This window comes from Callorhinchus milii, unplaced genomic scaffold, assembly GCF_018977255.1.
Source record: "Callorhinchus milii isolate IMCB2004 unplaced genomic scaffold, IMCB_Cmil_1.0 Scaffold4, whole genome shotgun sequence".
NCBI lineage: Eukaryota > Metazoa > Chordata > Chondrichthyes > Chimaeriformes > Callorhinchidae > Callorhinchus > Callorhinchus milii.
This window is the reverse complement of record NW_024704745.1, coordinates 34,038,189-34,051,933: the sequence shown is the minus strand read 5'-3', so window position 1 is coordinate 34,051,933 and position 13,745 is coordinate 34,038,189. Positions and strand designations below refer to the sequence as shown.

At 41.9% G+C, this 13,745-nt stretch overlaps 1 protein-coding gene across 1 annotated transcript in view; it reads right to left on the bottom strand.

Moving 5' to 3' along the window:
* Positions 1-13,745, bottom strand: part of slain1a (SLAIN motif family, member 1a) — a gene marked incomplete at its 3' end in the record, with an annotated part of 43,461 nt that overhangs the window by 26,516 nt on the left and 3,200 nt on the right. The window contains 1 exon segment of the mRNA XM_042334102.1: positions 6,408-6,547. Coding sequence (XP_042190036.1) covers positions 6,408-6,547 — 140 coding nt within the window.

Below are 13,745 nucleotides of genomic sequence, written 5' to 3'. Positions count from 1 at the left end.
TTAATGCAGAGAAGTGTGAGGTGATGCATTTTGGAAGGAAAAATGAGGAGAGGCAATATACACTAAATGGTACAGTTTTAAAGGGGGTATAAAAGACAAAGGTCTAGTGAATGACTAGAACATTGCAAATTTGAGTTAGCTGATCTCAGCTGAGGCAGCAGTTGGGACATAAGAGCTGCTCTTAGTGTTCCTGGGCTCATAGAAGACAAAAAACATAAATCAGGCAGGGTTCTTGTCTGTTATTGCTATCAAGGGAGCTTTACTGGAAAGTGCAAACTTGTGTATATAGGGTGAGAACAGGATCTGACTCGGTTGTCATCTTTGCTCCACCCTTTCTCAACTAACCTGACAACAGTCACTGTTAAGGCTCATGAAACCTTGGGCAAGTTTCCTTACTCCACACGCCTAATAATAATCCCTCCAAAACCCCAAAACAATAATAAATTGGTCATTTTCAATCTACGACTGTTTGTGGGACATTGCTGTGCGCAATTGGCTGCCGCGTTCGCCCACAAATATACAGTCAATTCACTTTACAGTGTGTTCTGTGAAGCGCTTTGGGACGTCCTCCCGACGTGAAAAGCGCTATATCAAATGCAAGGATTATTATTATTATTATTATTATTATTATTATTATAATATGAAGAATAGCAACCTGGCCAAGAGATCCACAGGTCTGGAACAAGAGTCAATATCTTCTGGAGGAGATCTGAGGAAAATATTAGTGATAATCAAAAAAAATTATGACATTAAGTGATTTTTAATCGATTATAACTGATCTCCATTTAAGAACATAAGAATATAAGAATTTGCTAGGTGAAAGAAGATCATGATCCATCTAGTTCGCCTTCCAGTATCCTGGCAGTCACTTGACATGTTGTGTCCCAAACTATATACTGTATCCTGAGAGCAAGTATGATTGTCTTCCAAAGGAATACAATGCTTTGTGAAAGGATTTAATCTTCAATACTCTTCCACCAGCTGTTCCTTTCTTTGCAAACTCCCAAAATCCAATGACACATTAATTATTGGGTCGAACCCACAAATAATGTACAAAGGTCTACAATTAGCCTGTGTAATATACAGTTCCACTGAATAATAAGCCAACAATTGAGCACAGACCTACTGCAATATATCTATAAACAGAAGTCTTATTTGGTAATGAACAGCGAGCAGCAGTCTTTCTGTGCTTCCTGATTCAGAATAATTCAAAATTAACGGAAATTCCTCAAAATTATATCTTTTAGAACCTATAATCTGTCAAATTTAAACTTTACAAGCCAATATACATCACATCAAAGAAAAGAATAAAGAGTCAATTTTCAACTCGATTATACTAGCAAAATTTGAAGCTTGTAGGTGCCAAAAGGGTTAATTGCTACAGTTTGCTGTGCACTTGTGTGCTCTGTCTAAGCCACATCACAGTGGAAGAAGAAGAGGCACAGTCTTTTCCTACAAGGTTAAAAAGGGAAAACAATGGAGAGAATACCATTCTCAGAATGGCCTTACATACTTTCACACAGTAATAACATTGACTTGGCGACTGTCCGAACAATCTACTCAGCCACACACAATAATCCTTGCATTTCATAGTGTGCCTTTCACATAGGGAAGACATCTCAAGGGCTTCACAGGAATCACTGCAAAGTGGAGTGATTGCATGTTTCGTGATGTGATATTTATAACAGAGTCACTCTCTGGTAACCTGAAGTGCATTAGAGATGGCTATCTGAAAAATTAACAAGACCATAATGTACTATGTTATGAGATATAAAATCAACATAGACCTTGAAGGTCTCAGGTTTTATACCCCAGTCTATGCTAGGTTAACTGATCACATCTGAGAAGACAGTGAGGACAGAACAGTTGATATCAGCATCCTTATGCAAAATCAAGCAGAGGTGCTGCATCTAATTAATATTCAATGGAATATTCAATTATATTTATAATTGTTTCCATAAATATAAAGAAATGTTAGGCGAGTTTCCTTACTCTACACCCCTCTTGTTTATCCTAAAAAAAATTCTGGTCTCTCAATCCATTACTGTTTGTGGGACACTGCTATGCAAAATTGGCTGCCTCGTTTCGCCCACAAAATACAAAGTCACTACAATAACAACAACAACAACAAGATTCCATTTATAAAGCGCCTTTCACGTCAGGAGGACGTCCCAAGGCGCTGCACAGTTGGGTCATGACCCGAGCAGGGGGGAAATGGTCAGGGTGAGGGGAGGGAGGGAGCGAGGAGGGGGGAAATGGTCAGGGTGAGGGGAGGGAAGGGAGGGAGCAAGGAGGGGGGAAATGGTCAGGGTGAGGGGAGGGAAGGGATGGAGCGAGGAGGGGGAAGAGAGTCGAGAGGGGAGCTGAAGGCACGGTCAAAGAGAAAGGTTTTGAGACCGGCCTTGAAGGAGGAAAGGGAGGAAGCAAGGCGAAGGCACTGGGGGATGGAGTTCCAGAGCCTGGGGGCTGAGAGGCTGAAGGCCCGACCACCGATGGTAGGGCGGTTGGGGCGGGGGACGTGGAGCAGACCGGAGCCAGAGGAACGGAGGGTACGGGCAGGTAGGTGGGGGGATAGTAGGTTGGAGAGGTAGGAGGGAGCAAGGCCGTGAATGGCCTGTAGGTGAGGATGAGGATCTTGAAATCAATCCTCTGGGGGATGGGGAGCCAGTGGAGGTGAGCGAGGGTGGGAGTGATGTGGTCCCGAAGCCTGGTGCGGGACAGTACACGAGCTGCAGAGTTCTGAATGACCTGCAGCTTGTGGAGGGAGGTGCCGGGAAGGCCGGCGAGGAGAGAGTTCCCGTAGTCCAGCCTTGAGGTGACAAAGGCGTGAACCAGGGTTTCAGCAGCGTGAGGGGTGAGGTAATGCCGTAGTCTGGCCATGTTCCGGAGGTGATGGAAGGCAGTGCCAGTTGTGGTGCGGATGTGAGGGAGAAAGGACAGCTCAGGGTCGAACAAAACGCCGAGGTTCCTGACTGGCTTTGAGAGGTGGAGAGTGCAGCCTTGGATGCTGATGGTGTCAGCGCCTGAGGTGCGGAGGCGCTGACGTGAGCCAATCAGGAGGGCCTCGGTTTTTCGCACGTTGAGCTGAAGAAAGTTGTCTCTCGTCCAGGACTCAATGTCGGACAGGCAGCTGTCAGGACATCGGTGGTCGTGGAGTTGAGAGTAGAGGAGGAAAGGTAGTATAGTCTGTGAAGTGCTTTGAGGCATCTCGGTGATGTGATAAGGCGCTATATCAAATGCAAGGATTGTTATTATTATTATAATTACAAATGAAAAATGGTCACTCCTTTCTTCCAGTAATGTGAAGTATGTCACTACCCCATGGAAACTGTGCTCTGACATTTTCGGAGCAGAATTCCTGGAGCCAGATTCCAGGATGTAGGAATTAAGGAACTCCATTCAGAAATATTGCAAGTTAGAAAAAAATAGGTATTTCTGGGTTACATCCAGCAATTGTTACAAATGAATAACACAGTACTACAGCTTTTACTAACTGTAAATTAAGCCATGTCTCTGAGGACATGAAGTGCTCTTCATTACCAGCAGCATCTGCACACTTATGTGTTGTGCTAGGCTGCACAATACCCTCTACAGGCTTCAACTGAAACACATTTGGGAAGAAATTCTATCTGGGTTTAGATTTGCTCTATTTATGTAGCATTTCAAAGAGTCCAGAATTTGACAATTTTTTGAGTTCAGTCTTAACTTCAAGGCTGGTTTCCTGTAATTCTTTAAAAAAAACAAATTACATAAAAACAGCTTCAAAATTAAAGCTGTGTTGTGCAAAGTTCCTAAATTCATTATTAATCAAGCTAGTTTTTTTAAAACTATGGAAAGCAGACTGCCATCATTCTCTGTCATCGCACATTTTTAAATCAAGTTGTTTTTTTAAAGCTAAGTCGATTTGCAAATCTATTGTATTGCTAAATACCACACGACAATAGTAAACAATTGCAAATTAGAATATCACAATTTATTATCTATAATTTCAACTTCAACCACACTACCATTGGTACAATTAAATTCCTAAAATCTGAGTGAATATTTGAAAGATCTGCCCTTCGTAACATGAAATTGGAGACAAATGATTCCTTATTTCTAGCTCTGCAATACTTAGATATCACCTGACCATAACATTTTCTAGTCATCTAGTGTATCAGCAATATAATAGTCTAATTTGCAATATTTGCAAGCTAGAGAGGTAAAATTCCACATGGATCTAAATTAACTCTTTTTAAAATAGTAGGGTGCACAGAACTTCGCAAATTCTTAAATAGTACTTTTGAAGCATGTTTTCTGTAAGTTCTTCTAAGAACCACAGCAACTGACATTATTAAGACTCTATTCAACGATTTGCCAAGTTCTCAATCCACTGAAATTCTATGTCAATAAAGTAAATCTTAGACGCAGGTGGAATTGCCCCCCATGGATTTTTTGAGCTAATTGCAACTTCCAGTTTGTGAAAATCACAGCAAAAATCATGACGAACAAATCCCAAACTAGCAGTCAGAAGAAAGGTTTGCAAGTGCAAATAATGCTACAATTTTTAGATATTTATGCTGCCCAAGTATTTTCTTGCTACAGTTCTTCGTTGACTGTTCTTTATGGTTGCTTCTATCAAGCGTGTGAAATACAGACATTATCTTCCACCACAAAGTGACGATTTTTAAACATTGGTAAGTGATGTGATAATCAGTTTACGTTATTGTTAGTTATTCTGCCTGAGGATGAGGAGAACTGCATAAGAATTCTACTCTCTCCTTCAGAAACACCAGACATAGTGAATGGATCAAAGCTCAAGGCCCCATTGTATGCCATGCTTCAGAATCAGGCTATGGCATTTTTGTAATACACGATTGAACATTTGTATATATATATAGTCACATATTAAGACCCAGGAGGATGCACTATAAACAATTTAAAATATGTATCAGCCCCATCTGCTTTCAATTAATCTTTTGTTTTTGGATTATTCTTATACTCAGAGTTCATATACTGATTTTTATACACATTGAAATAGGTATGCATTTTTTATTAACAGCAAGAGCCAAGGCGTTATCTAAAATTAAAGTCCATCTGATCGACTGAACAGAAGCTTACATTGTGATATAGAATGACAACAATCCTATGGAACTAAAGTCTCGTGCTGTCCAAGATTAACCAGACACTGAACAAAATTTGAATCATTATTTGTGAACTTTTAAGCAAAATGATATTCATTCAGTCAAACATTAAAAGTCACAAATGATTGTTCTGAATGTCTCAGCAAGTTCAGCATAACTCCTCAATAGTCAAAGGTAACACACACACACTGCACTGGGATTTCTTTCCTACCTAGATTTAGCAATTCAAATGGCAAAAGCAACCCATTTACACAACAGGATCTCTGAAGACTAAACAATCTATTAACTGATTCAATTGGATACTGTCAGTAGCAACAAGTCACAGATAGTGCTTAGAATTTTAAGAGCCTTGCACATAATCAGCTATGGCTATCCTACCGCCAAAATGGCCATTAATGTATTGGAAAATGATGTGAGCTACAGCAACAAAGAAAGATTCCATGCACAGATCAATGTCCTGTAAAGATGGCCTAAAAGGAGGATCAAGATCAAGGAGATAGGAATATCTATTTAAAAACAATAATCAATAATCAAGGAAGATGACAGAGTGGAAACAAAAAATAATTTAAAGAAATAACCCAAGGTATTGTTGAAAACAAGGAAATAGTGAACTAAAATGAGAATTCGGGAAGCGTTTCTCCCTTAGGGCGTACAGAATAAACTTTCATTGATTTGTATTAATATCAAATCTTGCTAAGTATAAATATGAGACTGCAGTAATAGAAGTTACAGGCAATTTCTGTGATTTTCTTTTTTATATGATAAATATTTTTGTTCCTCCACACTCCTTCAAAAAGAGATTTCCGATCGAAGGATCATATCAGGATAGTTGGCAATGCCACAACATGAGCAGCTGAAATTTACACTACAAGCAAAGTAGGGCCACCAACATCAATTTTTCCTCCTCTCCAAGCAATTGCTTGATGTTCCATCCCCACAAGCTATTGGAGGCAGATATATCAGCCGTGTAGCTCTGGGATTTAATATGACCATCTGTTTGGGAGAACACCATCATGCTCCCTGTCCAACTAACACAATACAGTACCATACTCATGATGTCAATGCATTGATGGAATTTTTAGATGCTCATCAAAGTGCATGTCAAAAACCTTTAAAGTGTCATTTAAAAGCTGCAGGAGAGGGAAATTAACCTTTCTCTGATGAATATGAAAACACTTTACTCATAATTACAAACACAGCTTGTAGGTTTTCATTAAATTACCAGAGCATAAGATAACAACTAGTAGCATGACATACAAAACACTGGTGAGGTATTGGTTTTACCTTGATCAATCTTGAAGCATAATGATCGTTTTGCTGCCTCCAAGTCAGCATTGGGCTGATCAAACACTTGTCTGCACCACTGCAAGGGATCCTGAGCCTTCTGTTCTGCTGTGGCTTGCTGCCTCGGTGAAACGTACAACCTGGAACAAGCAAAATGCTATATTATAGTTATAGTATTAATGTTTCTTTTGCCATGTGTCAATCTCACTTTTACAAGCTTATGACAAATATTACAGAAGCTACTATATTTAAAATCTTTCGCCTAATGAAGACAATGTAAGAACAAGGAAAATACAAACCTATGAGGACAACGGTAGTATTTTTACACTAATATTTTAATTTACTGAAAGAACATTAATAATGATTATAATCCTTGCATTTGATATAGTGCCAAATCACGTCTTCGAGATGTATCAAAATGCTTCACAGAATATATTGTAAAGTGAATTGACTACATGTTTTTTTTGTGGGCGAAACGCGGCAGCCAATTGCGCCCAGCAGTGTCGCACAAACAGTCGTGGACTAAGTGAAGAAACTTTTTTTTTTTGAAGGAATGATTATCCCTGAAAAAGTGATCCGCAATCATTATTTAAATTAAATAACGGTTGTTAGTCGAATGGCTGATCACTTTTCCGAGGATATTAATCCTTAAAAAGAATAATAATTTGGTCACTCAATCCACAACTGTTTGTTGGACACTGCTGTGTGCAATTGGTTGCCGTGTTTTGCTCACAAATATACAGTCAATTCACTTTACAGTATATTCTGGGAAGCGCTTTGAGACTTCTAGAAGACGTGAAAAGTGCTATATCAAATGCAAAGATTATTATTATTATTATTTCCACAGCAGTTCGTCAAGGTAACATGAAGGGCTTGAGCAGACATCATGCTGAGTGCAGCGATATTCTAGTCATACAATACTGCCATTAGATGTTAGCCTCAACATGGGAAATGAACCACTAAGTAATAGCACAACAGCACAATAGTTTGGTTGATGCAAAATGGCAAATAAAGATGAAGGGCTTGGGGAAACTTTGAACTCACCATTATTTGAACTTTCAGCGCACCATCTAGACTGACACTCCTGAGGAGTACTGCATTGTCAGAGATGCTATCCTTTGGATGACACATTCTACTATCTGTTCTGGTGAACGTTAAAGATCCCATGATACCAGCTGAAGAGAAGAGAGTTTCTCCCAATGTCTTGGCCAACAGTCCTCCAGATAAAATTGGTCATTTAGGCCATGACAGTTTATGAGACATTGTTGTGTGTAAATTGACAGTCCGGTTTGCCTACAAATACACAGTACTATACTTCACAGAAAATCCCGTGAAGTGCTTTGAGGTGTCCCTAGACATGAAAGATGCTATAACAAATGCAATGATTATTATTATTTTTTTCAAGGCAATTGCTTCACTCCAATTCAACAGCTTCCTTAATGATACTCATTGAACATTGTTAAGGCAGTGCTTCACAAGTAATTGCTGTCAAAATGGTCACTGTATCTCGATGCAAACAATTTGCTCAAAGCAAGATCCCACAAACAGCCATTAAGTGAGTAACCAATTTATCTGGAGGATTGTTAGCAGGTCATGCTTTTCATAAAAAGACAGAGGAAATAAATTTGAAGTGAGCTGACTCATATTACTCTCTTCAGGGAAAACAGTTCTAACTAGACAGAAGGAAACCCCAGGGCTCCATTCTTGGCCCTCTTCTTTTGCTTATATGCTCCATCTGGGTGATATCATCAGCAGACACAGGGTAAACTTCCACATGTTTTTTTGATGACACACAATTCTACTTTGCCTCCTCCAGTACCAACTCCAGGTCCGCCGATGTTCTATCAGCTTGGCTGGCAGACATCAGAGGCTGGATGAGCGCAAACTTCCTGCAGCTGAATATCCTTCAATGTCTTCACCCTGCGGATCTGAACTCCTCAAACTCCCTGGGCTCTCCCTCACACTCACCAAATCTAGGGGCAATCTAGGCATCCGGTTTGGCCCCCAGCTGTTCTTCCTCCCCCACATCTAGTCTCTGTCTTCTTCCACTTCTGCCACATTGCCCGCCTCTGATGGTACCTTACCACAAATGCAGCTGAAACCCTCTTGCATGCGTTTGTCACCTCCCACCGGATTACTCAAACGCACCCCTCGCCGGTCTCCCCAGCTCCACCATTCACAAGATCCAGCTCATTCAGAACTCTGCCACCCGCATACTGAGCCGGACCAAACTCCGTACCTACATCTCACCAGTTCTGGCCAGGCTCCACTGGCTCCCCATCACCGATCGGATCGACTTCAAGATCCTCACACTCATGTTCAAATTCCTTCACTCTCTAGCACCTCCCTACCTCTCCAACCTCCTCACTCTCCATTCCACCAACCGGTGCCTCCGCTCAACTGGCACCAGCCTCCTGCTCGTCCCTCACACCCCACCATCGGAGATCGCGCTTTCAGCCACTACTCCTAAAAACTCTGAAACACTCTTCCTCAATCCCTTTGCCTTGCCCCCTCTCTCCCCTTTTTCAAGTCCCACCTGAAAACCTTCCTCTTCGACCATGCTGACGGCCATCTCCCCTCCACCCCCAGCTCCGAGTCAGACTCTGCCATTGTTAAATGCTCTGAGATGCTATCCTGTGTGGAGGGCGCTTAAGTTGTTGTTGTTGGTGTTGGTCAATCAATTCTCTCCCTATTTTCAACCTTCTTCAAAACTAAGGAATATAATCCAAGTTTATCCAGCCTCCTAGCAAAACAACATCCTGCATCCAAAGTATTCTTTTAATATTGTTGTGAACTTCTTCCAATGCTAATATATCCTTCTTCATATTAGCTACTCAAAACTAATCGCAATACATCAAATGAGGTTCAGCCAGTTAACCCCAGCATAATTGCATTATCCTTGTTTATACATTCTAGATCACTTGTGAAAGAGCAGCAACTTATACACATTTTTGGCTGTTTTGTTTTACACATACAAACTAGCATTAACAAATAATGATGCTAAAATCCCTTTGATCATCTAACCTCCTACCAGTTTTTCACATTTACAAAATATTTCCAGCTGTTATTGAGAATCCGTAGCAAAACATTACACTGGACATGATATAAAGTGAATCACTGGGCATAAGGAAAATGAACCAAAATATACTATCTCACGCATTGCTAAACTGAACTCGTTCTGCTATAGTTCTGTTCATTCTCTTAATATATCTATGTCCCTTGGCAATTTTCTGCTCTCTCCTCAATTCACTACTTTTAATTTATTGTAATCTACAGTACTTTCTTGTATTCCTGTATCCAGGCCATTAAAACAGTGAAAAACTGTACCCCACGACCGACCAAGAGAGCATCACTCATCACTGCCTGCTAATTTAAAAAGTTTCCTATTATGCCACCATTTCCCCATGTACCTCCCAACCAATTTCCAATTTGTGCCGCTTGATTGCCTCCAATTCCACACACCTTAATTTTAACCAATAAAGAATATAACCTGATGAAACTCCTTCCAAAAATCCAATTAAGTGACATCCATGGGTCTCCTGCATCTACCTCCATGGTCTATCATAGAATTCTATTAGGTTAGTCAGACGTGACCTTGCTCTCACATGCAGACTCTCCCTGCTCATCTTGTACTGTACTTGTCCAAGTATTCAGTTACTCTGTTTCTCAGGATAGATTCCAGTCATTTCCCAAATTCTAACGTAGTGTGTACCACTTCAAATCCTTTCCACTGGTCTTTTATCTTCTATGTGAGGACATTGGTGTATGCTCTGTTTACGTGCAACATGTCCCACCCTTAGAGTGACCCCCTGCCCAGAACTCATCTGAATACCAAACGAACTTAAAACCTTCTGTCGAACATTACTTCTCAAGCCATACAAGCTGCCCTGTGTGAGGAGCACTGCATAAATGCAAATTGTTGCTATTGTTGTCTCATATTTGCTTCTCCCTAAATGCATGGTAAAAATGTAATCCTGAGATCCTGGAGGTGAATATCCACTCCTTAGTTCCAAAGCCCTCAAAAATGCAAAGAACCTGGCTTCTTAGAGCAACCAATTATATGGAAAGTCATCAGAGTAAGCTTTTCTCTGACATTTCGAGAGACAACAAGTTTGCTGGGTTCAATTGAAACAATTATGTTCAATAATTTTGCAGCTACCCTGAAATGTCATAGTTTGATAAAACACAGACCTACAGCAAAGGGGTGAAACATTTCACTGGGTCAGAATAAATAAATCTCGCATTTGATCCAGCTCCTTATCACATTGAAATTTTTCAAGATGCATGTTTCTGTAAAGTGCAGCAACTATGTATATATAGGTTAATGCAACAACAACAACAACAACAAGATTCCATTTATTGAGCACCTTTCATGTCGGGAGGACGTCCCAAGGCGCTGTACAGTTGGGTCAGGACCCGAGCAAGGGGGAAATGGTCAGGGTGAGGGGAGGGAAGGGAGGGAGCGAGGAGGGGGTAGAGAGTCGAGAGGGGAGCTGAAGGCACGGTCAAAGAGAAAGGTCTTGAGACCGGCCTTGAAGGAGGAAAGGGAGGAAGCAAGGCGAAGGCACTGGGGGATAGAGTTCCAGAGCCTCGGGGCTGAGAGGCTGAAGGCCCGGCCACCGATGGTAGGGCGGTTGGGGCGGGGGATGTGGAGCAGACTGGAGCCAGAGGAACGGAGAGTACGGGCAGGTAGGTAGGGGGATAGTAGCTCGGAGAGGTAGGAGGGAGCAAGGACGTGAATGGCCTTGTAGGTGAGAGTGAGGATATTCAATTCGATCCTCTGGGGGATGGGGAGCCAGTGGAGGCGAGCGAGGGTGGGAGTGATGTGGTCCCGAAGCCTGGTGCGGGACAGTACACGAGCTGCAGAGTTCTGAATGACCTGCAGCTTGTGGAGGGAGGTGGCGGGAAGGCCGGCGAGGAGAGAGTTCCCATAGTCCAGCCTTGAGGTGATAAAGGCGTGGACCAGAGTTTCAGCAGCGTGAGGGGTGAGGTAGTGCCGTAGTCTGGCGACATTCCGGAGGTGATGGAAGGCGGTGCCAGTTGTGGTGCGGATATGAGGGAGAAAGGACAGCTCAGGGTCGAACAGAACCCGAGGTTCCTGACTGGCTTTGAGAGGTGGAGAGTGCAGCCTTGGATGCTGATGTTGTCAGCGCCTGAGGTGCGGAGGCGCTGACGTGAGCCAATCAGGAGGGCCTCAGTTTTGCGCACGTTGAGCTGAAGAAAGTTGTCTCTCGTCCAGGACTCGATGTCGGACAGGCAGCTGTCAGGACATCGGTGGTCGTGGAGTTGAGGGTAGAGGAGGAAAGGTAGAGTTGGGTGTCATCCGCATACATGTGGAAGTTAACCCCATGTCTGCGGATGATGTCACCAAGGGGGAGCATATAGAGGGTGAAGAGGAGGGGACCGAGGACAGAGCCCTGAGGGACACCGCACGAGACAGTGCGGGGGCCGGAGGAAAAACCATTTGTGGAGACAAAGTGAAGACGGTGGGAGAGGTACAACCTAAACCACTCAAGGACAGGGCCTTGAAGGTTGAGGTGGGAGGACAAGCGGTGGAGGAGGATAGCGTGGTCGACCGTATCGAATGCTGCCGATAGGTCGAGGAGGACGAGGAGGCAGAGGGAGCCCTGGTCACAGATGGTCAGGATGTCATTGGTGACCTTGACCAGGGCGGTTTCTGTGCTATGGAAATGCAGTAGCCAATGTGACCTTCAATGTCAACAGCCACTTGATTTCTTTGTTCCAAATCAATGGACGATATTCATTTGGAGACTTGCAGGAAAAGTGGATCTTGTTATATTGTCTCACCAGTTTTTGGCCACCAGGTAGCAGGATGCAGGAACCAACAACCACATCCTGTTTCCATGGTTACTGTCAGCCCCAGAATAGGCATCAGTTCACTATGCAATGTAAAAGGAAGGCACATTAGAAACGCTCATGGTGTACATTTTATACAAATGAAATGACTTGATAATTCACTGCTCGTGAACGTCAATCAATGGTCAGCACTATGAAATCTACCCTTGGGGTATTCATATTATATTCTGTACACATAATAGAGAATATTCTTCTTATGTCATGCTGAACAATTATAATTGAGTTACGTTGCACAGAAATGCAGGTTTATTGGTTCAATATCTCAATTTTTGTTTTGGTTCTTGGCAGCAGTTGGCAGCTGTGCATCAATGAGTTCATCGTGTGTGATGTGGGTTCAGAACATTTATGCTTCTGCATGTTTTCTTCAAATAAATGTTCACAAGAAAAACTGATCTCGAATTAAGAATTGTCATATTACTTTCAGAAACAATCATTACTTGATGTAAATAACAACAAACACAATCTATCAGAAGTTCAGTCATAGTGTCTTTCACGTCGGGAGCACCTCCCAAGGCACTGGAAGTCAGGGATTTGGACCCGAGTGGTGGGGGGTGGGTGGTGGTTGGGATAAGGGAGGGTGGAGGGCAGGGAGGGTAGGAGGGTACTATTCATATAGTTGCGAATGTGAAAGTTACTGAATTTTAATATCTCATATTAAATTCTAAATATCTCATTTAAATCTATCTGAATCATAGATATTCTGTCCTAAAATCAAAATTATCTTTCCAGAATACCATGAACTAATATAGTTTCATTCAATTTAACACAAATCATTGGAATCTAGAAAAACAATCCCTCGGATTAAGGCTCAAGTCAAACCAGTAAGGATATATTCACAACTATTCAGCACCAATTTCACATCCACCTCCAACCAAAGTACAACAATAAAAAATTTAACATTTTATATATTATGTACTTTTTCAAATAAATAACAATAATCCTTGCATTTTGTAAAGCACCTTTCACATCGGGAGGACATCCCAAAGCCCTTTACAGGATATATTGCAAAGTGAAGTGCCTGGATGTTTTGTTGGCAAACAAAACAAAAGTGAGCTGAAGAATTGGGTATCGTCCTTTAGGTATGTGCCTTGATTTCAATCAACCGGGACTGTATTAATCTGTGACAATTTCCCATTGCTGCTTGTTGTAGACATTATATGAGAAATGTCCTTGTATCACTACAGCCAGGTTTTCAGTGGTAGTGGGTCAAGTGCTTTGTGTAAACATGAACACGGTAACGTTATAATGATAGATGGAATTGTCCAAATAAGGCAATCAGTTGGCTCTTATTATTAGTGGAGGTTATATGTAATCAAGTACCCCTACATAATGACAGCAAGCACCACCTCTGAAACACATGACTACAGTAACAAATCCACCTCTGTTAGCTGCAGGTACTTGAAGCTGGCCTTCAGTATGTCTCAGGCTAGACAATTGGTTATGGCATCTCCCATCAGTGCT